General features: G+C 38.3%; 2 protein-coding genes and 1 long non-coding RNA gene across 10 annotated transcripts in view; 2 read left to right on the top strand and 1 right to left on the bottom strand.

Moving 5' to 3' along the window:
• Positions 1–25,540, bottom strand: part of LOC134796430 (uncharacterized) — a 373,125-nt gene that overhangs the window by 82,945 nt on the left and 264,640 nt on the right. The gene's annotated exons all lie outside the window — the stretch shown is intronic.
• LOC134796390 (UDP-xylose and UDP-N-acetylglucosamine transporter) overlaps positions 1–25,540 on the top strand; it is a 217,236-nt gene that overhangs the window by 122,171 nt on the left and 69,525 nt on the right. The window lies entirely within an intron of this gene.
• The window catches only part of LOC134796339 (calmodulin-binding transcription activator 2), a 175,057-nt gene that overhangs the window by 135,005 nt on the left and 14,512 nt on the right, over positions 1–25,540 (top strand). For 3 of the 8 annotated variants that reach the window (XM_063768488.1, XM_063768483.1, XM_063768485.1), the window contains exons 5-15: positions 3,186–3,257; positions 11,111–11,270; positions 12,975–13,021; positions 13,085–14,122; positions 14,411–14,651; positions 15,044–15,264; positions 16,177–16,446; positions 17,146–17,336; positions 17,829–17,966; positions 18,459–18,553; positions 19,319–19,405. In XM_063768488.1, coding sequence (XP_063624558.1) covers positions 3,186–3,257; positions 11,111–11,270; positions 12,975–13,021; positions 13,085–14,122; positions 14,411–14,651; positions 15,044–15,264; positions 16,177–16,446; positions 17,146–17,336; positions 17,829–17,966; positions 18,459–18,553; positions 19,319–19,405 — 2,560 coding nt within the window. The remainder of the gene's footprint in view (positions 1–3,185; positions 3,258–11,110; positions 11,271–12,974; positions 13,022–13,084; positions 14,123–14,410; positions 14,652–15,043; positions 15,265–16,176; positions 16,447–17,145; positions 17,337–17,828; positions 17,967–18,458; positions 18,554–19,318; positions 19,406–25,540) is intronic. The other 5 variants (XM_063768489.1, XM_063768484.1, XM_063768491.1 and 2 more) reach the window with 3 other exon arrangements.

The following is a 25,540-nucleotide window of genomic DNA, read 5'->3' as shown; positions in this document are numbered from 1 at the left end:
TTCTCTTTCTGTCTATAATAATATCTAGGTCGTCGTAGTTTTGAGACTCTAAAATTATCAATTGCTTTTACTAATACTTAAATTCACTTAAACAAATAAGAGAATAAAATCGCTTCCGCTCAATGCTTACCCCACCCTACTTTCCACAGACGGCCGGATATTCCCCTCCCAAAACCCACTACAGAGCCGGTTATTGGCCGGAATGGCCGAAAAATACGATCCGGCAGCATGGCCACCCGATTTAGATTTGAGTGTCCATTTGGGTTAGGCCAACGGTTTTCGACGACTGTATTTGTACGGAATATGGGTTATACAAATGGTGTCCAATTTTGAAGATAGTATACTTCTGGTCTCACCTGATCTGTTTAAGCCGGGGTGGCCAACTTTAACCTTTTAATTGTTGGTTTACTGTTTACACTTTGGTCTCACCTGTTTATTGGAAAGTTAAGCAGGGTTTGCCAACTCTCGCCTTCTATTTTTTTACTGTTTATTTAGGCAATAGTTTTGGGGTCAATGGATATTTTTTCAGGACGAATACTGCGGCAAATTCTTCTCAGTACGTGTGTTATTATTTGGTTTCAGATCTCAAAGTCTCATAATCATCAGGTGCCGAATGCACTCGTCCATAACATAGGTCCTTGTCATAGATTAAATTTTAATTATTTATGTTCTGCACCAAAGTTAGATAGACAACAATGAACCCGACTAAGTTACGCAGGTTATTTTTGGTTTGTTGTCGGCAAATATTAAAGTATTTTTAATTTCGTCGCGTTGCGTATGTTCTATCCTTCACGGACGCATGCATGTGATGGCTGTATATTATACTCGCTTTTACCTATAACACTAATTTGCTAAACCACTCTTGGCTCCAAGTAGCCAGTTTGGGGATGCTGCTCGTGTCGGAATCGAACCTACAAGTGATCGCGCCGGCCCGGGGGACCCCCTGAATAAAACATGGCGACTGGACAGTGCAGCGGCGTAAGGCACAGGAGATCGCGGTTTTAAAGTACAGGCGTAGATCTAAGATTGTCGTGATTTTTATCGTCTGTCATTGTAACATCGCTTTTTGTATGGTAGCTAGAAAATCATGCATGAGAGATGAACGACAAAAGTGATATTATTACAATGATACTTTACGGATGTGATAGTCAGTGACAGTGTGATAATGACAGTGTATATTTTTTCAATCCTGATTTTGTAGTAACATACAGGTACAGTACAGTCAAGAGTTAGGTTTTAATTTCACAAATATACAGAGGCGCAATCGAACCTACAAGTGATTGCGCCGGCCCGGAGGACCCGCCCTTTTATAAAACAATCTGCCGTATTCGAACTTCAAGATATTCACAAGAGACGACACGTACTAGATCCATTCTACATACGTTATAGTTTAGATATCAACTAGTTCTCTTTTGCAGCGCAATTCGGGCAACCAATGTCACTTTTACGATAGATAGAGTAAGATATCTATTAGATGTGAATTGGATCTCTAAGTCATATATTATCCTGTGGAAATCGTTCAACAGTACATATCTCCAGAATCGCGCAAATGTCAAATTTGACAGCTTAGATCTTAAACATAATTATCGTTATCGTATCTTGGTGATGTCTAAAAGATGTCTAATAGATGTCTATTTCAAAATCCGAATCGGGCCAAATGACTCGACGCACTCGACAGTGCTTCGGCGCAAGGAACATGAAAGATTAGATGTGTAATTTTAGAGGAAGCTAGGATTTGCCATGGCAACTAGCATTTGCCCTGGCTGACCTTAATCGAAAACCGCCTTCGCTTATGCTTCAAGCCGCGTCCACTCAGAGAGGATTCCTCGTAAGTGAGTTACCTCAGGTGCCAATTCCAGCTGGCCGTCTCTAGTTTTTGATAAAGTAAGCTATGCTGATTGCATTGCCCACCGAGTGGAATGCATTCTGACACTGTAAACCTACATAACACTTTAAACTCTCGCGTTTTGTACACATATTTAATTACACAAACGGGTCTACCGCGATATAATTTCATTGTTTTTACCTTTAATTCCGACGTTTCAGCTGAGTTGCACCAGCTGTGGTCACGGAAAGACTGACGTCCCAACAAATGTCAACGGAGATATTAATGTCAACGGAGATATTTAGTTTAGTGGTGTTTTATTAATATCTCCGTTGACATTTGTTGGGACGTCAGTCTTTCCGTGACCACAGCTGGTGCAACTCAGCTGAAACGTCGGAATTAAAGGTAAAAACAATGAAATTATATCGCGGTAGACCCGTTTGTGTAATTAAATAACTGTAAACCTACATTTAAAAGTCGAATGGGATTTAGACGATTCGATTTTGTGTTCTTTTGAGTGGATTTTTAACAGAATTCAAAAAATTGTGTATTCGGTCGCTTTTTGTATGCATGTATTGCATGTTACCTCAGATTACTGAACTCCGTGATATCTGAACCGATTTGGAAAAATATTTTTTTATTTGAAAGCTTGGCATCGACTTCAAACATATCAGATGTAAGTGCATATAAAAAGGATAATATTTTATTTTATCCTTAGTTTGATTGGTTTGATGCTACATTTATTTCACATTTAAGGCACCCAAGATTTATTTTGTAAAAATTTTGATGTAAGATGATGTAAATTTATATTAAGGATCCTTTTGTATCCTCAGACATCTATTTCAACCAGTCATCCAATAATGGAGCAAAATTAGCAAATACAAGAAAGGCGGTTGTTTTTATTACAATTTTGATATCAGATTTTTATTAAGGAACCTTTCGAATCCTCTGATATCAATGTTTTATTTTTGCATACATAAAAGCTTAAATAAACATAATAACAATAATAATTCAGCCTATACTTATACCTTCCACTTGACTGCTGTGGGTTTGGGACTTCATTTTCATTACTTTCTTTCAATTTCTTCTCAGGATGGTTTCCAGCTGTGTGGCTACCACCAGTTTGGCACTGATATAAACACTATCGAGAATGTAACATACTGTCTATGCAGCTTTCTCGTACTCACATATTAGTGCGAGCGAGATGTACTGAAAGTAAGTTACGTAGACTTTAGCGTATTATGTCAGTTTTGACACTGTCAGTGACTCATGGTACGGGTACTGTACAGAAATATCAAATGATTTTCTGTATGTAAGTTCCGAATAACTCAAATTAAACAACTGTATGTTTTTGTTCCAGTGCATCTACGGTTGCTACGTGCACTCGGCGATACTACCCACATTCCACAGGCGATGCTACTGGCTGCTACAGGTAATTTAAAGTTCTAACATCAAGTCCAACATAATCTTTAACACAAAAACACTTGTCAAAATTAAAACAGCGCCATCTAGTGAGTGTAAACGAGGAACACAAAATTATGATATAAAAACACACATTCATAACGGTTCATCTATAATATTGGGAAGCTACAATGCTGCATGTAGCTATTGTAGCTTCCCGATGAAAATTGATACATTATATGTATTAAAAAATGTGTCAGGCAACAAAGACCTATAGTTACCGTCTACATATCTTACAGAAAATTATAGTCAAACAAAGCAATTATAAACTTAACAATTAAAAATCATTACAGTGACATAGCATTTTTTGCCGCGTCAACCTGTTCTGTTGTAAGTAGGATTCGGCCGATTTTACTAACCGGCCGAATACCATCATACCCTTCGGCTAGAACAAAATAATGTTTAAACTATACCCCTCTTTTTCCATCATGGGTTAAGAACACAGTAAATATCCCGTATTTAAAAATATCGTAAAGTACCTATGACTCAGTTTAAATTCTACGATATTAGATTATCTGGCTCATCTGCTCAAATATGTCATGTTATAAATGTAATTCGTCTCAATATTGATGACCTGACTATTAGAAAGATTTCTCAAAGATTCAACCAACTGCTTCTAAAGTAATAAATCCAGTTAAAGATATAAGCCGAAGCATGTTGAAGTTCTCAAAGGCAAAAATATAACTAAACATTTCGCCTTTCGCTGCTGTCTCAGAATTTCAACATTTTTCAGTTACCACGTCATACCTCGAATCCCCAGTTGAAGAACGTATAAAATTTATAGAGCCACAAATTTGTGAGTTCGATATCTTCGCTTTAGGAGAGTTAGGACTTATGTTGAGTTTTGTAAGTGTACATATTGAGTCTATTTGGTTTGAAGTCAAATGTGTAAGTCAGGAGTAGAGGAGAGTTGGGTGATTGCGAACACTTGACGGAAAGCTGGAATAAATCAGTTATAATAATAATATATCATTTATTTCAGAATTAATAAATTATTCCATATATGTACACTTAACTAAAACTTAAACTCTATATACATTTACAACTAAATACACTTAAAAACTAGGTGGACAACATGTGCATCTGGTTCCAGTAGTAATGGATGGGACTATCATCCCGTCCTGCCACTGTTTCCAGGAGACTGTTGGGGCTACCGGCGGTACGTCCCAGCAGGGACGCGACACGTTTGCGCATTATCGCGTGAAAGCCATCCGTGCGCGCCTTCGCGAACATGCCTGACGCACTGCAATGCCGCGGGAGCCCCAACAGCATCCTGAAAGCGTTGTTATATTGGACGCGCAGGGCGCTGTAGGTTTTTTGAGTATAGTTGATCCATAGACTGCAGGTGTTGACGAAATATAATTTGCACCGATTGGTCATAAAATGTTTTCTTTACGAATTTAAAAGGACAAAAGAAAGTGCTTTGCCACACGTCCCATCCATATTGCGGGAATAACTAGTTATGATACTTTGTTTCTGTGCTAGTCTTCTTTTTCTTAGCTGGTAAGGACTTTTATTTGTGTGTTCATCACAGATATTTAGTTCCTGAGTTATGAATGTTTTCTACGTATTTAAGTATTTATCTATATGTATCTATTATATATTATTATATCGTCATCTAGTACCGACACCACACGTGTGGGTCTAGGTCGATTTATGTAAAGGGGCTCACTGATTATCAGTTCGCCGGGCGATATCAGCCTGTCAGTTAAATGCAAAATTTGACAGCTCCGAACAACTGACAGGCTGATATCGTCCGGCGAACTGGTAATCAGTTGGCCCCTTAAGATTTTCCCATAATATTTATGACACACAAACACGTAACATCTGTAATTACCCGACTCTCCCCTAAGGTGGTTTACCAATGCTTTAACTCAACACATTCGAGCAAATACTGAATGTGGATATTGGAGCTCCGTTGAAATATGCCCGAGTTGCAGAAGTCGTTAAATGGATCACGGGATTTATTTCAATTTTCGAGATGGATTCGTTCCGTGTATGAAATGAGTTTAAGGAAATTACTGGTGTTTTGGCTGGCAATATAGTTTTTAATTCGTGGTCGTATAACAAGCGTACATGGGTCAAAAACGTTTGAGAAAACCGGCGTCTTTTCTCTGGACATTACAAAAGTTTACGATTTGGATAAATTTGTATGAAATTCACATCAATAAAATATGAAATTTAGAGTATAAAATCTGTTTATTTTATAATATCATAATCTTAACTCATACTCAAAAAGATTGCCTTTCGTCCGACCGCGACTTAAAAATATTTTTTTTAGTAAACAATTACATACCTACTCCATTAATTGTAGAATGTAATAAAATTATGTTTCAAATTCCTTCAAACTTTTATACCAATATTTAAGCAACAGAACCCAAATTTTACCCCCTTTTCATTATCTGCTAACTTAACCTTACCAAACCTAAGCAACTTTATCGAAATAATGTTGTTAAAACACGCCTTTTTATCTGTTTCAATAAAGATTCCGTACCATTGAGCAAAAACCGGCAAAAAAACACGTTTGTTGTATGGGAGCCACACTGAAATATTTATTTTATTTTGTTTATTAGTATTTGTTGGTATAGCGGCAAGAGACATACATCATCTGTGTAAATTTCAACTGTTCATGAGTCACAGCGCGCGACTCCATACATCTTGCGCGACTTCAAGTATGGATGGAGTCGCGAGCGAGAACGCAAATTATGCTAGACCGCCTGGTGACAGACAGACGGACAGCGGAGTCTTAGTAATAGGGTCCCGGTTTTACCCTTTGGGTACGGAACCCTAAAAAATAAACAATCCTTTAAAAGTACAGCAATTACTCGTACTCATTTGTCTTTGCATCGACAATACTCGTAACTACCAACCACCAGGTGGCTCGTCCGTTGCCATTTCAAATATAGAAGCACATTCCATGAACCGCCGAAACAACATAACCGGAACATGAAATATCCAACCAGCACGATTAGCCGGTGCATTATAAAATCAACTCCAAATACCACCAAAACCAAATGTCAAAACACGAATGTACCTACCTTTAATGGGGTTGTTCATGCATTGGCATAGAGTTTATAATTGTCCGGTTGAAATGCATCTGGTTGGTTGTGTGTAATTGAATATCTGATTGCAACGTGTTTGCGTTGTAACAGGTGTCGATGGGTGGTTGTTAGTGATGTGCCGTGGGTTTATTCCCATTTTGAAGTGATAACATACGTGTAAGGTCACATAATAGTAAATATTACTATTAAAGAATTTGCAACGAAGGATTCTTGTAATATGATTAAAGTTTATCCATTGTTTTCCAGCTTTTAAATTAGATATCTTTTAACACATTCATTGCCACTAAGGGCTACAGGTTACGCTCGTAGCGCGTAGCCACGGTTTCGCCGTGTGGAGCGCGTAGTGGCTACGAACAGTGTACCCGACAGTCGGGTTCTTAGCGCTGAATATGTTAATACATTAATTTACAGTTTTCGTTTGCTTAAAGCTAACTCTGCACAGATTTGGTAGTAACAAACGTGGAGTGAACCACCATAAATTTAAAATTCCAATAAAAATAAAGTTATTTAGTGGCACTACTACGCTTTGTTTTATCATAGTCGACGCAGAGTGTTGCTCCACGATAATGACATTTTGGGCTATCAACATTTAATCAAGCGGTCAAAAATTCAAGAAACTAAACAAACAATGGCGACTGTGTGAACACCACAGGCCACGCTACGCCATGATTCCTTTGAAGTGTGTCAAAAAACCAACAACTCCCCGATTGCCCACCACGGCTGACAACTGACGGCCAGTCGTCCGCCATTGCATACCATAGCCCCCTGTACACAATAGCCAGGGCGTGGCATGGCCCATCCTTTACCACTGTGTACTGGGGCCTTTAGATAAAATTTGCTATGGAAATAACTTAATGCCAGAAAAGGTCATGTAGTTTGTATCAATCATCACTCCACGCAGACGAAGTCACGACTAGCTAATAGTTTGTGAATGTTCCCAAAAGCTAGGAATATAAATATTTTCCCGCGATATTCCCATAAACGCCCCATCACTAGTGACAATACAAGAGTTGTATGTTGCAGCGAATATGTTTACTTTCACGGAGTTTTCACGTGTGTTTTAATGGCGGGACATCACGAATGCCCGAGGGAGTAATAAAAAATTAAACCGGTGTTTTTTTGTTTGTTTTTATGGTATCTTTTGCCGTAGTAATTATATTTAGTTGTGTTCATAAACGTAACGATATTAGTTGGCGTTTGGTAAACCTCTGAGGGATGTTAACCCTTATTAGGATATACTATTTTACTCGTTGAAAATAGAACACATGTTTGAAGACTTTGAAGTGCAGTAAGTTGTATGTGGTTGCTAAATCGCGTCTGCCTTAATAAGGGTTAAACTTATTAACTTGTCGATCTTGCAATACATGTTCTTACCTTAAGTTTTATATCCACTCACATGCTTGATATTTTTCAGTGACCTCTATTATTATAATAAAATAATGGTGACAGCTGGTAGCTACAGTTACCAAAAGCAAGTGAGTGGTTAGGGTTAAAAAAGTGAAGTTGTATAATATTTATGGTTGAAAGTGAAAATAGACAACTTTTTAGCTAAACATTTTTTTTAAGTTATTTGTCTTCTTTTTCACGAACAAAGTACCGGCCTGTATAAGTATACATACAAATGGATCCCTCTAACTGCTTCACGTCCAGGCCCAATTTTCTTATATTCGAATACCTATACTATTTTTAATATTACAATTCTAAATGATAGAATACTATGCATTGATATTGATAAAATTGTATTTTGTCATTAGCTAGAGTTAGACCAAGAAAAGTCTGCAGCGATTTTGATAGCCTACGCAGTGCAAGTGTTATTTATAGGTACATCATAATTTCATAGAAGTTTGACGTTTAAAATAACACTTGCACTGCGTGGGCTATCAAAATCGCTGAAGACTTTTCTTGGTCTAACTCTATCTTGCTAATGATAAATACAATTTTTGTTTATCTCGCTGTTCGAAGAGTAATTGAAGTATTCATAATTTACAAATATTTACATCAAACAACACTTTCACGATTTGATTTGCAACCAATAACTATAAAATCTACATAAAGATCGCAAACTTTCATACCATTGCCATACGTGAACATCTCAGAATATGTTTGTGGTAAATAAAAGAAAACAAAAGTTCCCATTTTGTCCCGGGAGATAATCTGCATTTTTGTCTAAACTCGTAGGGTTGCTTCGACAGCCGTAAAAAGTGCATCACAGTTAGGGTTGACACTCTTTACCTTCATACTTTATATTCTTCTTCAGAACCTTTTGTTTAAACTAATCATTAAAAATATTAGCAATGGGAAATTTTGCTTCAAAAATTTAAATTTGCACTTGTCAAATAGCCATTTTTTATCGTCAGTTGATATCCTAAAGTCACTAATTACAAAAAAAAACACTTAACAAAAATCAACCTTGTATTGCTACTACTACGGTTCACTATGACACGGAACTCGTAGCAGTTAGTAATTTTTGGTAGTCACCTGGCGTTATATGCAATTTGGCAACAAATTAACGATAGATTCGGTTTGGTTTTTCAAAAATGCCAATATTGTAAAAATGCTGCTCTAAAATATTTATCTGATGGTATTGATACGTCATATAACTCGTCGGAAAAAAGCTACATAAATAGGTACGCCATAGTAAACGTAATTGGCTGCATAAATTACGAACATTCTAAATGTCCAATCGTTTCAGATTTATGCATCACAATAAAAAAGGTGTCTGCACGATTTGTTATTCAGAGAAACACCATTAATTTAACTTCAGTACAACTAACAATTACTACATAAAATACAGTAACTATTTAAAAAATCTGCACCTCATAAAGCAGCGTTGTTTACATTACACTTTAATCGTTGTTAATGAAAAACCACAAAAACAACAATAAAGCACACGTGTGAAGTGCCAACCCTAGGCGGCGGCCATTACATAAATAATGTCCGCCATGTTTATTGCCGCCATTTTGAAGACAAATGGATAGTTATTACGGAGCACTACGTTTTACAGTTCGCGTTGGAAATTAAAATATTGTGTATTACTTTATTTTAGTTTAACTGCGTGAGTCGATTTAGTGCTTGTTCAGTTACTGTTTTATGCCCTTCTATTTAGATCTAGATTTAAAAAGTCTTATGTTACTTTTCAATGTGTGTCGCTTAAGTCTTTATGATTTGGATTGGTACTACTCGTAGGGTTTTTTACGACCGTGATGTTCACTCGTTATCCACATTCTCTTTAGGAACGAGCAGGGAATTCTCGCACTAAATTTTCACATGTCACTAAGCATAGAGCGCGAGTGTTTAATTTTACGAGTTTTCTTGAGAAATTAGGGACCGACTGCCTTTCTTCATAAAGGGGTATCTGGCCTACTTTCAAGAGTAATTTTGCTTGGGGTGATGCATTTACGGACGAAGTTTATGGGTACAGCCGGGTTTAATGACATGTTTTTGTTCATGGAGGATGGTAGAGTAAAAATGTGCAGTGGAAGTTCACCTCAATAAATATTCAATTAAAAAAGTTCTACAATGCCAAGTACTTAGGTACTCAATGCCACATTAAATTAAATAAAACGGGTCACTATATTAAGTCGTAAATACAAGTTTTTTAATTTAAAATAGTACTCAATGCCGATTAGAGTAAACTGGTATAATGATTTAAAATTGAACAAATCCTGCTTAGGTTTTTGAATAAAATGTTTCAAAGTTAACTTATGTCCTTACTATAATTTTTAACAACCAAGACCTTTTTATATCAATACAATAATGCGTTTAGGATGCTGTTGAGACTGCCGCGTTTCTGCAGCGCATCGTCCATGTTCGTCGAGGCGCGCACAGACGGTTTCAATGCCGTGTGGCGCAAGAAAACGGCCTCACTGCTTGACAGAGTGCGCGGGAGTACCAACAGCATTCTAAACATGATAGCTAATAAGCTAGATTGTCCTCTGTTATGGGCAATGGGTCAGCGGACAAAGTCACTTTTGTTTATAAATAATTAAATATTTTATTAGGTTACTGTTGTTGTTTTTATATTGAAAACTGTGATGTAAACACACTTACAATTAATGAAAATCAACTTGAGATAGGTATATGATATGAATAAACTTTCAATAGGTACCCAGCCATTCAGTAAAGTCAATCAAACTTCGTGTTCCACATTTTCACCGTATATAATAGTTAACAGGGCATTCTGGCGTAATGACCCGTCCAGAGCAATTCAGTGATTTTCAATGGCTTCCATGTATTAAACTTGCTCATTACTTTGGACTCGAGTTTTCTATAGACACGGCCGAAGGAAGTGTTTTAAACCCACACGAGTTGCGAATTACCTATTCGCACGTGTATCGTACAACGTTTTACAGTACATTATGGCCCTTTAAACTTTCGACATAGGCATGGAAATTGCTCATTCCCTCACTAGTGCGGGAAAGTAGCACTATATATCACTATATGATCTGCAAAAGTCAGGTACCTAGAGTGAAGTCGGTTAATCCAGGTTTAACAACAAGTAATGAAATATAGGCATGTAATTGCATACAATTTTTCTTTTAATCCATACGTGAACAAGTAATGTACTTCAAAAAAGGAGTATATGTAATCCTTGAAGTTGCAAGCGTTTAAAGATGACGGTAACCGCATGCCATCACGAGAGTAATATTATTATTTATCACTAACGAGATTCAAGCCATCATTAAACAAAAAAAACCTTTTTTTGTTTACAATCACCACTTACAAACTTAGACCTTGACAGTAGCAACAAAAGTCAATGTAGAACTTTGCTTCACAGAACCCCGACATAGTGCTGGTGCACTACCTGAACGTGCCGTACCCTGATGATAATAAGCTGGCGACGGTGGCGCCATCTCTGGCGCTGTGGGCGGACAAGAAGGAGTGGACGAAAGATGAACTTGTCAGTCAGCTTAAGCCTATGTGTAAGTATGTTTATGATGATGATTTAAAAGAGAATCTATTTGTATTAATCACATTTTAGCATAATACATAAATTATTAAATTATGACATCGAAACCTCATCCTCCTTCCCTCTCCCCTCTCCTCCCTTCCCCTCTCCTCTCTATTAACCTCAAAATAGGTAATGTAGATGCTATTCGTAAAACGTCATGTAAGTAATTTATGACCAAGTTCTTATAAGTAGCCTTAGTTTTCTGAATCATTAATACTTATTGTTTACCACGACCGTCTGACTCTTTGTGTGATTTATTAGTCGAAGGAAAATTTCTCCGAACAAAAGTTTAGTAAATATTGGCAAAATATTTTTTCCAGTTGTTTACCTATAATCAAAAGCGATTCGCTCCCGGAAACTCTAATATTTGTGCCAGTCGTCATGAAAATAAAAACCGGCCAAGTGCGTGTCGGACTCGAGCACTAAGGGTTCCGTACCACCTACGTAAAAAAACGGCAAAAAAAATCACGTTTGTTGTATGGGAGCCCCACTTAAATATTTATCATATTCTGTTTTTAGTATTTGTTGTTATAGCGACAGCAGAAATAGGTTCATCATCTGAAAATTTCAAATGCCTAGCTATCACGGTTCATGAGATACAGCCTGGTGACAGACAGACGGACAGATGGACAGACGGACAGACGGACAGCGGAGTCTTAGTAATAGGGTCCAGTTTTTACCCTTTGGGTACGGAACCCTAAAAACCAAACAATTTGACGAATTTAGAAAAATTGTAAGTATAAATCACAATCAAGAAGTTTTCTCACTTCAGAAATCAAATATGTAATTGTAAAACAGAAGAAGTTACAGAATTTCCCTCTTTGAATATTTATGAAATCGGGAAATTCAATTTCATTATACGGCATTAATCCGTGCTCTCATGAATACTGATGATAATTTGTTTTCATTTGTTTGGGTGATTATGAATTCACGGAGTTTCGATTGGGGTTGGTTAATATATAACACTGAATTTTGTTAAAATAAACAATCATACTTACGATTCACCATTCGGTGATATATTGATTATATTAGTAAAGGAATAAATTATAACAGATTCCTACTACTAAATTGTGGAGCAAAAACTATTTTTAAATAAATTGTAACACAAAGACGATTTTTTGTGTAATAATATTACGGTTGCTGTTTTTGGGGCTAATTTTATTAAAGAAAATGATAAGATGTGGTTTAAATATTGTTTATATTTTTATTTTAAATTGAATGTATGGTTCCTAATAACAAATTTACCTATCTTGAATATTTCCCCTCTGAGTCTATCTATCTAATACCTCCAGAATACCTCCCCTACCTATATCTGTTAACTTGTGTAGTTAACAGCGCCATCTATTTGACCTCTTACATACTTTATCAAACCCTAGCATCCCTAGATGGCTTATCGACCTACTTAGTTCCCTATACGGTGCATAGGTGGCGCTGTAATTAGTTATAATTATTTTAGGCTAGCGAATTTGTAATGTACTCATGTCATGACACTTTTCGAATACACACCATAAGAAGCACACGCTGGTTTTGTCTCCAACTCCCTCAAGATTCTCCGACCTCCGGCCACGTGCCATCAATATCATTCAGATTTTTCGTTATATATTTTTTTAATTTTCCTAAATATGCAAAATAGTACACGAAAAAAAAATAACGAGTACATTTTGATTTCTTTCAGTCTTCAGCGAAGATGAGCCCGACATCAATAGTGAACTGGAAATCACAGTAAGCATCATAACTTAATACTTTCTTTTGGCTAAAGAATTTTCAATTTTAATCAAATGTCAGGGCAAAATGTTTCAGACGGCGGAAACGGTGGAGGCCATCGTTGGACAACTGATGGAAAAGCAGCGAGCTGCGCGGGCGGCAGCTTTAGCGAGACAACTGGAATGTGGCTGCCCGGACTCCACTTGCCAAGACTCAAGAACATGCGTTCATCCTCTACGCAGAATCCAATCTACCAAAGCACCAGCGTCAGACCACCACGTATCTTCCACAACCGGACCTTCCACAAGACCCATGTCGCACCCACCTCGACAATACACCAGAGAACACAGATCTACTCAACCGACACACAGCGCATCCCCACTCCTTCTGTCACTAGGGCAAATACAAGGAGGCGGAGGCTTATTAATCTTAAACGGAGCAGGCAATAGCAGTCAACAACATTCCTCACTAGTCTCACCATTATCTGTAACCTCATTCGTCTGTGAAGAACCCAGAGACAGGTACCGACATCAGTACAAACCAACGTTTGTATTGAAGAGGGAAGTCCCCGATCAGCCATCTTCGTGTATCCAGAACACTGAATCTTCAACGTACGAAGTAGAACCAGTTGAAGAGAAAGTGAATATAGAAACTTTTGATAGGAAAATTAAAATGGAGCCGCGGAGTAGGAATCAAATGATCGCAAGTGCTCCTGCGACCCCATCTAGATATCCAGATTTAGTGGAGCGATTAGAAAGTAAAATACTTACTGATAACTGTGATGATACGTTAGTACTGCTCGGCACAGATGGACATTTAGGTCCTTCGAGCGCATTTTTTGATGAAACGCTAGAACTGTCACATGAAGACATACAGAAAACCCTATCAGCCAATATGCCTACATGTGAACTAGATAGAAGCGCTGTGAGAGTGACCGAGACTGCTAATGTTATGGTATCAGGTATCGATACTATGGATTTTATAGAGAGTTGTGAGGCTGTTGCATCCCCGACTCATGTCGTGGATGATAATGTGTTCGTAAATTTGGATGCTTTTGATATGTTAGACTTTCCGGAACTGGAAGTTTTGGACCCTAGTACGATATCGACTCACCATTTGGTAAGCATGATTTCATATCCAGGTTAATATTTATAAAACTTTCTGCTTAAAAGTCATTGATAAATATCAAAGTTAAACTTAAACCCTTGGTTTGAATAACTTGACTTTCTTAGTTCTTTTTATCGATTTGACTTGACAATCACAAGCAGATGCAACCAAAACCCTCCAATCACTTTTGTTTTCAAATCAAACATAAAATTTTCATGCAGCATTTTGTTATGTTGTGTTTGGAAAGCTAGTAAACATAACTGTTTGCATTTCAAATAATACTAACGTTTGACTTTCCAGCCGATACGTGGAAAATCCCCTCCAACCGAAGAAGCCAACGAGAAAATGCAGACTGAGAGCAGCGAAGGAGCGCTCAGCATCACCGACTATTGCCCCGAATGGGCGTACCCTGAAGGCGGAGTGAAGGTGCTCGTAGCGGGACCTTGGACTGACACTTCGGATCAGTACACTGTGTTGTTCGACAATTTTCCTGTCCCGTCGATATTGGTGCAGAATGGACTACTCAGGTGCTATTGTCCAGGTAAGATTGTTCTTCTGAAACAGGTCAACCAAAGTACCTAATGTTATTCACTTTTGGACTCATCTTATCGATCATCCGTTGCACTACCAGAAAATTAATAAAAAACTTAGTACCTACTTAAATACATTTAAAGATGTAAATGTTTGCAGAGAGGTTTAAGCAGTTCTTGATATCAATAACAAATTTTAATGTCGTTTATGTTTGTCGCTCTTCGCAACAGATATATTGATTCATTGGCTTTAAACATCTTTTGCACAAAAATCTGTTCCTCATGTCACAAACGCATCGATTGATGATCCAACAGAGCACTCTTTTTGGTACAATTTATATTATATTATTCATACCTATATCCTCTGGACCTTTTAAGAAAATGTTTGTACATCACATTCCAGCACACGAAGCCGGCCTAGCAGCACTCCAAGTAGCTCGCGGTGGCCGAGTGGTCTCCGATACCGTAGTCTTCGAGTACAAGGCTGGCCCGGCCACGGCACCGTCCCCTGCGTCCGCTCCGTTGCCATCGCTGGACTTCAGGCGATTTTCGCTATTGCAGCGCTTGCAGCGGCTGCATGGAAGACTGCAGGTCAAGATTGAGCCCATGGACGATGGAAATCAAGTAAGTAAACTGTTGTAACAATACATCTGGCATAGAAGTCACTCAAGTGGCGACGGTTTGACGCTACAGTCTCTATAGCATTGTGAGCAAAATTTTGTAAAAAAGACCAAAGAAAAAGGCCTTGCCTGTTTATTACAGCATTTTAGTCAGATCTACAGATCACTACTTACTCTTTTGATCACTACTTTACTTTTGATTGAAAATAAGGGTTGGCAAAAATACTTACCGTAAATTCGCCTCATTAAATCATAATTCCGCTATAAATTGTATGATGGGAGTCGTGAGTGTTTTGTTTGGAACAAAATTTAGTATAATTTTCATAGTAAAAAAATAAGGTGAAGTTGAGGAATGGTAGAGAAGATAGGTTTTATTACTTACGTGTTTTTACATTTTTCTATTTTACGCAGCTCTTTTTATCTTATACATTTAAACGAGCAATTCTTGTTTATTTATTTATTTATTTATATGTATCTTATCTTATACCTTTAAACGATCAATTCTGTTGTTTATTTATTTATTTATTTATATGTATATATATTTTGGGGATCTCGGAAACGGCTCTAACGATTTCGATGAAATTTGCTATATGGGGGTTTTTGAGGGCGATAAATCGATCTAGCTAGGTCTTATCTCTGGGAAAACGCGCATTTTTGAGTTTTTATATGTTTTCCGAGCAAAGCTCGGTCTCCCAGATATTGAGGATTTAATGGATATCTACCGATTATTTGGTGAAAATAATATTTTGATAATTTTCTTGGACAAAGTTAGGGTTCCACATGGTTGATATACTTTTGCCGACCCTGATTTGCAATGAATTGCAATATTGATAACAATGGTGATAACGGCGTCTACATATTTCTATAAAATTATGTCAATAACGATGAAAACTAATTCACACACACCTATTTCCAGATAGAAGACGTGCAGCTATATTCCAATCCCAAATTCGAAGAGCGACTCGTCTCCTTCTGCCGGAACCTAAGTTCCCGTTCTTTCGGCAACACGGAGGGCTTCACCACCGAACCTGGCGAAGAAGGTTCCACCATCCTCCACCTGTCTGCAGCGCTGGGCTTCACTAAACTAACCACGGTGTTACTGCGGTGGAAGCAGGATGACTCGAGCTTGGCGCTGGAGAAGGAAGTCAATTTGGGGGCGAGGGACAGTGAAAACTGTACGCCTTTGGTGAGTCGCTGTTGCTTTTAGATTTGGGTTGACATTAACTTATATCATGACGCAGTAAAGGGTGTGGCTATTAATCTCTTTATAAAGCAATTTCAACGTCTGCTGGTGTTTCATGAATTAGGTAAATAAAGAACGCTTAGCACAAGCATTTTCGTACATTCACCCACCTGTTTCTATATCTATCACACGCGCATAATTATATTTCTGTTTCTCTCGCACAGTGTCTCTGACAGCCGGTATCATGGGTGGGACAGCAATATAATTACGCTCGTGCAATGGAGACAGGAACAGGCGCTTTTCGAAATTCCTTGTGCGTTCATTCTATACAAAATCAGTCTGACAGTCCAATTTAAATACATAATACATATCGATTAGTATACATAATTTTTTATGTGGGGGCTGCTCGAATAAATTCTTGATTAGATACACAAGCGCGCATTAGGGACATTCATGGATGCCGAAATCTATGTTTACATAGTAGTTGCAATCAATTTTTAAGAGATATTCAAGGGACAAAACTCTCTAACAGCCTCACGTATCCACTAATGGCTTTCCTTGGGTATAGATCGCCACAAACCAAAACTCTGATGATGATAAATTATTATTAAGCCACAAAAACGCATTAATAAATATTAAATTATAAAACTGAAATTTAAGAAACTTGGCATTTTTTTTAAACAAATACAAACGTATTTTCAGATGGTAGCAAGCGCAGCAGGCCACGTGGAAACAGCCATCGTCCTGGCGCGCTGGAGCGCCGGCACGCTGTGTGAGGCCGGCGCGCGGCAGGCGGCGGCCGCGGCGCGGCGCGCTGGCCACGACAGGCTGGCGGCGTTGCTGGATCGGATACATCCACCGACTAGGGATGGCGTATTCCTTCGACCTGATAGGTAAACTTAAACCTTACGGTCAGTGGGTGATCCTAGCTTTTCTTGAAAGAATGGGTTACACAGACAACGCCGGGATGCTATGTGGAGCTGGCGCAAGGCAGGCGTAAACGTCAACTTCTCTTGGAAGCAAGCGTTGCAGCATACGTCCAAACTGGACATACCACCGACCGGTGATGGCGTATTTCTTAGACCTGATCATTACAATAGATCAAACGTAGAACAGTTCAGGCTTAGTTTTTTTTGTCGTATTCCGCGTTCGCATTAATGTGAAAGCGTGGCAATGACAAAGTTTGTATCTTTCAATAACACGGTGATAAAATGTGCTCGAATAACAGCGTCCATCAGAGACTCACAGTTTAGACAAAAGTGTTAAAACATGCTATTTAATCTAAATTGAAGTACCTTTATTTCGATGTACTCTCATCACTTATTAGGAGCTAATGAGAATGTACTTCGATTTTGTCTGTAACCCTTGTGTTTTCTGCGTTCCAGTTTATCGCAAAAGGGTCGCGCTGGCAGCTTGGAGAGTAATCTAGTAAAGCGGCCCTCCATCGACAGCGGTATCAACATGGCCGACGCGTTCAGATCCAGCTCAGCTATCGACAAGCCTGAAGGCAAATCCACTGCCAGGTGAGATATACCAAGATTACCAAGTCGGGATAAAACCCGCAGTTTTTTTTGAAAAAATTTCTCACCCAGTTTCAATCATCTAATGTCGCCTTAAATGGTGTTAACGAGATTATTAGGCATTTAGATATTGGCCTGAAATAATAACCTTAGGGCCGGTACAGACAGACGGATTGCAACTTGTACGGAAACTGCACGCCGACGTTGCAGTTGGCGTGCAGTCGGTGTGCAGTTTCCATACAAATTGCAGTCGGGTTGTAGTCCGTCTGTAACGGCCCTTAGTTCATCACGGGTTTGATTTTCTGATATTTTCACACTGTTATCAATGCTACTTTCAAAACGCTGGGTAAATTACGAGACAGATAGCGAAAGTGAATATGTGGAGGCAAGAAAAACGGATATCTTGCATTTTCGCCTTGTCATTCAACTCACCATTCGCACGCATAATATATGTTATGCTGATATACTTACATAAGTATAACTTAACTGTTTCAGATGGGAACGCAGTATGTCATTGCCCCTGGACTCCGATAATTCTGAAGATAGTCTCCTAGACTCCAAGATCGGTCGTCGTATGGATCTAGCTCTTTGTAAGTGGAAGCCTGTTTCTTAGGATCCACTCCATAGTCGGTTAAATTTTCATTTGCTGATGATTATTTATTTACAACAAAACTTTTCGTCGGGTTTTGTTTGCTGCAATCGCGTTCAGGATTTAGTTTGTAAGTGGGTTTTGTGTCGGTTGAGTATGCAGGGTCCTTCTCATCGTGACGAATAAAAAACATTTTGTTGGTTAATACTGTCAAAGAAAGCTGTAGAAATCATAGCTTTAGAAAAAATAATAAACTTTTTACAAAATTAGAAAATTATGAACCTCAAAATTTAAACTCAAGAGAGTCAAGTGCTTAAAGATTCAGTAAAGTAAAAATATATTTAAGCACCAGAAGATCTAAAGAGGAACTTAGTACACGCATTTATCATTATAATATATAAATAACATTTTAAATTTAAATAAAAAAGTTAGCTATAGGTATAACGGATACTAATTAATAATAAGTAATTGAAAAGTTGATGACGATGAAAATGATTCAATGGAAAACGAGACCAATTTTAAGGATTTTTATAATCGGAATTTGAATTATCCTTTCCATTTTGAAAGATTCAAGTAATTTAATTAAGAGCAGAAAAAGTAAAGAGTAATGAAGATACCTACTGATATCGACATAGGTTCTTAGACAAAATAATGATAATTTGTTATAGAAGTGAATCAGGGCTTTAATAAAACGATGTAGGTAACAAACTTTCTACAGCGGGTTAGGCAATATCGGGTCAGGAATGAGAAGGAGCCTTCTGTTCAGGCGAGACCTTGCCGCGGCGCGCGGCGAGCCCCCTCATAGACGTGGAGGCGCTCTCCGACCCCGAGCCCGAGCCGCCGCCAGCCCCAGGTCAGTCGTGAAACGGTATAGACGGTGGATTGGCAACGGAACAGTGCAGTCAAGTATAGCAGTAGCCTAGGACTTACGAAATATAACTAGTGGCTCTGTGACTGTGGCTGTAGACCTCGCGAACACCCAAGGCTCCGCTATTAAAAAAAAAACAAGAATTGAATCGGTATAAAAGTTCTGTGTGATTATCGAACCTTTTCATAAAATCTCACGAGAATCGGTTGAGAAATACGACCTGAAGACGATAACATCCGAACATGCGAAAGCAATTTTGTATTAAGCTGAAGCGGAGGCCTTCGCTCCGCTCGGTCAAATAACGGGCCAAGTTCAAATAAAGAACAAAAACGTAAACGCTCGGTGTACATAGAAATGAACAAAGGTAATGGTAGGAATGAGAAAGATGGATGAAAGAGGTGGATTAATTAAACAACTGAATAAATCTTCCCTAAAAAGCTTTACTTGATCTCACCCTCGAAGCTTAGAAGTAGCAAGAGCTTAAAGTACATAATAGCTTTTGAAAATTAGAATACAGAAGATTTGATAATGCTAAACCACAAGATCCTGCGATTAAAATCGAAATTTCACTATAATATGACCACCTTCACAAGTTCGGAACTTAAGTCATGTCAGTCACGAACAAGTCAGATAGTGAAAAGTGTTCGTGTCATACTTTTTATGCCAAAAAACTGCGACTACCGCAAGGTACAAAGCTGGGTCCAAATTGCCTTGGTCTCTAACCAGGTAAGATAAATATTAATAATTTATCGAAAATTGGTTAATAAAATAATAAATAATTAAATAGGAGCTTTTTTTAACCGGCTTAGTTTTAAATTTTAGGAAACACATATCAATGACCTCCAAATGAATTAAATACACTGAAGACGATGATAGAGACGTATCAAAATTAGAGTTTTTACAAGACTGAACTGTTCTATACCATTTCAAGTAGCAGTATCCTCCGCTCGTCATATCGATGTTGTGAATTGTTGTACGTAGAATGCATCGCCGCTCTGGCAGCTCGATCTTCTTCTAACCAATGTTATCTCTATATCTCTGTCCCTCTCTACTGCCAATATGTAGCCTCCAAGGACACAATGTTAGTTTTTGTAGTTTCTTCTGTATTTTTGTATCCAATTATGAGCGGAGATCCCCTGTGTTGGTGTTTGTAGATTCAAGCCAAACTGACTTTGATTCGCCAGGTTCCAAGGAATAAGGTTCAGTTTGGCTTGCTCGATGTTGTGAATGGATGTCGCTTTCAATGGATCGTATTGGTCAGCCACTATCCACTGTACTTATTCGACACATTCAAATCGATTGGCTCCTACATCGCTACACTTGCAGTCATCGTTGGTAAACTACACAATACATGTTTCAGAAGCTACAAGTAACAATACGACACTGCATGATGGCTCTGTTGCTTGCATGAAATATATGATATACGTGCTTTTTATGTGTAGAATCACGAGTTTATATTATTTTTAGGTTCACAGGTGAGTTTTTAAGCACTGTAAATCCACAAATCACTATTTTCACTACTGGATTTATTTGGCACCTACAAATTCACACATTATTTTATTACTCTCACCTAACATATTTTTTCTTTTATTGGGATACTATTTATTTTTTAAATATTGGAACAACCTTCCTTTTCGGAACACATGTTTGAAGCAGGGACAGGAACCGGTTACCTTAACCGGGGTTTTTCATAGGGTTATTTTAGAGGTGTTTATAAAAACCCCTACCATAACGGTAACCGCTTAATAAGGTAACACTTTGATTCGGTAACCGTATCAGATCGAGTTAACCTCTGTTACCGGTAACCGAAATAAAAACCCAGTCTATTCAGTTACCTCATTATGAGGTTTTTGACCAGTTCAAACGATTGTAATCTTTACGCACACTTAAATTCAACTTATTATTGAATAACCGAGGTTGGCATGGGCGGTCTATGAAGCCTCCAGCACAAACAAGTTTTTTTGCCTCTCCTTTGTTTATCTTTATACCTACTTAGTACAGCGGCCAGAGGGGCTTATACACTGGTTGATGTGACTGGACAGTATCGTACCGACGAGTGGTACCGTTGTGTTCGGCAGAGTTTACTGAGTACGAAATAAGAACTCGTCACTTCCTAAGACTGTGGAGGGGATAACTGTGACGTCACAAAGATGGCGGTCCCGGATTTCAAAGTTTGGATAATTACTCGGCAAGTTATTATCAGATTTTTAAAAATGAGGTGTCCTATGATAGCTGATGAAATGTAGAATAAAACATGCCATATAACTAATAGTGTAATTTAATTAATATTTTTTTTATTTACAAAAATCCGAAAATTTTACATTGGGCCTTTTTTTGTAGCCCAAAAACACAATGTAAACGGCCACATAGATGAAAAATATGTCATATAAATCATTTAGATACATAAATAACCTATACGTTTCTTTTTGAATTTTGTAAATCGGATAATAAATAAGTAAACTACGATGATTTTACCGCAGGCGCGGCGCATCGCACGGCGCGCGCTCGGGTACTTGGAGGCGCGACTGAGAGGGCTGTATTGTATAGTGTAGATCAAAAACTACTTAACGTTTTTTAAAATATGATATATCATATCAAAGATATTAAAATAACCAAAAAAATGTGGGTGTAACTGGTGCTTATCATCTCATAAACAAGTATCTGGAAATAAACAAACAATAAAAATAACAAAAAACTCTACACTTTATTTATTAATTAAATAAAGATAATTAGTGAGAACTAATCAAAATAATAATTGAACCAAATTAATGATATTTTAAGCATAAGTAGCCTGGCAAGCGATTTATCCAACATTTCTATGCAATTCACAATAAATTATGATAACTGAATATAGAAGTTTTTACGAACTATTATTAATTAAAATAATGTTTGTTTTATCATTACTTGGCTAAAATTACTTGTATCCAGGTTATTAAAAAAGTCTACACTACAATTGAAATACGTAAAAAAAAACTATCTACCTAAGCATTCCCTAGATGTATAAGAGTAACTGAATATGTTTGCGTATGTTTTATTGTAATAATAATAATAATAACCTAATCGTGCCACGCTCTATTGGGATCGATCTATCATCACTGACAGGACTATTGTAGCCAATAAGCCTGATATTGTGATAATAGATCGATCGCAACGTCGGGCCGTGCTCGTTGACATCACCATCCCCCATGATGAGAATCTCGTGAAGGCCGAGAAGGACAAGTCCAGTAAGTACCTAGACTTGGCTCACGAGATAACCGCCATGTGGGATGTTGATTCGACGATCATCGTCCCGATAGTCGTTTCAGTAAACGGTCTAATAGCGAAGAGTCTCGACCAACACCTTGAGAGACTCTCGCTAGGTGGTTGGATCAAGGGTCAGATGCAGAAGGCGGTGATCTTGGACACGGCGCGGATAGTCCGCCGGTTCCTCTCTCTGCAGCCCTGACCACCGGTAGCTTGGGCCTTGCCCCGCTGCTGGCGGCACCCTAGGTTAGGTTTTTTATAATGTGTTTATATTAATTTTTATTGTTTTGTAAGTGTTTTTATATTTTACTTTTATATTCATATTATAAAATAACCTAACTTAAGATGAGAAATGAATAAAGAGAATAATAACCTAACCTAACTTAAGATGAGAAATAAATAAAGAGAATAATAATAATAAACCTGTAGTACTAAGCACCGAGGACCGCAAGGCGGTATGGTGTATCCCTTGCTTTTAGATTGAATGTCTTAAAGGGCCTCTGCGCTGTTGGCTTCGGCCCCACGTACGCCTCCCAAAGGTCCGGGACCCCATGGTCCCGAGATATGGAACAGACATACAAATAATAATAATAATAAACCTGTAGTACTAAGCACCGAGGACCGCAAGGCGGTATGGAAGGATAAGCAGCTACACGGGCGGTTCTACAAGGCCCTCATGGGACCCGATGTAGACCTACCCGCGTCGGTGAACTGGCTACGATTCGGGGACCTCTTCGGAGAAACCGAGGGTTTTGCCTGTGTAATTGCGGACGAAGTTATCATGACGAATAACTACCGGAGATATATCCTGAAGGACGGTACGGTCGACATTTGTCGGGCATGCCGCCGTCCCGGAGAGTCACTCAGGCATATTATCTCCGGTTGTTCTCATCTTGCTAACGGCGAGTACTTGCACAGACATAACCTCGTAGCCAGAATTATTCACCAGCAGCTTGTCCTCCTATACGGCCTTATGGACCGCGAAGTGCCGTACTACAAGTACTCACCTGCGCCAGTTCTCGAAAATGGTCTTGCCACGCTCTATTGGGATCGATCTATCATCACTGACAGGACTATTGTAGCCAATAAGCCTGACATCGTGCTGATAGATCGATCGCAGCGCCGGACCGTGCTCGTCGACGTCACCATCCCCCATGATGAGAATCTCGTGAAGGCCGAGAAGGACAAGTCCAGCAAGTACCTAGACTTAGCCCACGAGATAACCGCTATGTGGGATGTTGACTCGACGATCATTGTTCCTATAGTCGTGTCAGCGAACGGTCTCATAGCGAAGAGTCTCGACCAACACCTAGAGAGACTCTCGCTGGGTGGTTGGATCAAGGGTCAGATGCAGAAGGCGGTAATTTTGGACACGGCGCGTATAGTACGTCGATTCCTCACTCTGCGGCCCTGACCACCGGCAGCTTGGACCCTGCCCCGCTACCGGCGGCACCCTAGGTTAGGTTTTTTATAATGTGTTTATATATTTTTGTTATGTTTTGTAAGTGTTTTTATATTTTACTTTCATACTCACATTGTAAAACCCTAACCTAAGACCCTAATTGAATAAAGATAATAATAATAATAAAGCCATTTATTCCCACAAAAACATAAAATTTAGGCAAGAACAATAAAATTATAAAGTAATTAAAATAAATGATCACAATTAAGTACAAATTCCATTAAAATCTAAAATAAATTTAATTACAGTTTTTGGGGACCCAATTTTGGGTAAAGGCCTCCTCCATGCATGACCACGATTTTCTATTTTGCGCGAGTCTAGTCCAGGTGCCGCCGGCGAACTCTATTAAATGTTTGATTTATTGTATTTTTCCTAAATGTGAGGAATTTTATGTGACATAATGATGTTTGAGACTGTTGAAAGTTTATTTTTACGAAAAAGTGTCGATTGGACTCGTTGTATTATATGCCAATCAAGAGGTAATCTAAAAAATGTGTCTGAAAACAGTTTACGGCGTTTTGAGGAATCATTAAATTCACGCAAAAAGTTCCTTGATTTGTCATCACAGGATTTATTTGAGCGGCTTGATGGTAAGTAAATATTAAGTTTTATTCAAGCTATTAATAGTACATTTTTGTCGAGGCTCGGAAGAAGCCTTCCAGCCGAGTCATTTATACTGCTTTACTCAAAAATGGTGCAAGAAATATGAATATAAGTAATAAATAAGTATAAGTTATAGAAATATTCTACAGATGCAACGTTCTTATGTATATATTTTCACAGAAAAAACTAAAAACAATTGAAAAGTTTTGCTTTGCCGCCTTTTTATTTTTTTAAATAAAATAATAGAGGTGTATTTTTCTGCTGCAAATACGCCAACCTATTTGAGACAGCTAAATAGTCGCGCTACCAATATAATAAGTATCGATCATCTGTCTGGCTGTTTAATGGATCTACGCCTTCATTTAAGCGGTATCCAGACGGGACTGATCAAATCGGTCGATTTGATCAGAAATGAAATTGGCGCCAGTCTCCAATTTTAGATTTATGGTAATATTAGAGCCCTTCTAAATTGAAAAAATGCCCCACAATGAAAAATACTGGCCTCACAAATCGGTATTCTTGCGTCCGCACCTCATCTTATCGGTAATATTGGTCATTATCGGCGGCTGAATTCGGCGAGCCAAATTAGCGTTTGCGTCCGCACCTCCTGATTCGAGCGGGCAATTTAATCAGATTGGCGAAAAATTTAATAATCTGGATATTAATATGGCCAACTTTTTTTAAAGTTTGGAACTCGACAAATGATGGAAATTGTATGCGTCTTTGCTGTGGCGAAATCCAGACTTTTACAGCCGGTCAAACAAGTTTGTCAGTAAAAAAGGCGCGATTCTATGGGACGATTACCATTCGCT

Source organism: Cydia splendana, chromosome 13, assembly GCF_910591565.1.
Source record: "Cydia splendana chromosome 13, ilCydSple1.2, whole genome shotgun sequence".
Classification (NCBI taxonomy): domain Eukaryota; kingdom Metazoa; phylum Arthropoda; class Insecta; order Lepidoptera; family Tortricidae; genus Cydia; species Cydia splendana.
The sequence above is the reverse complement of the archived record's forward strand: the minus strand, read 5'-3'. Positions and strand labels throughout refer to the sequence as shown.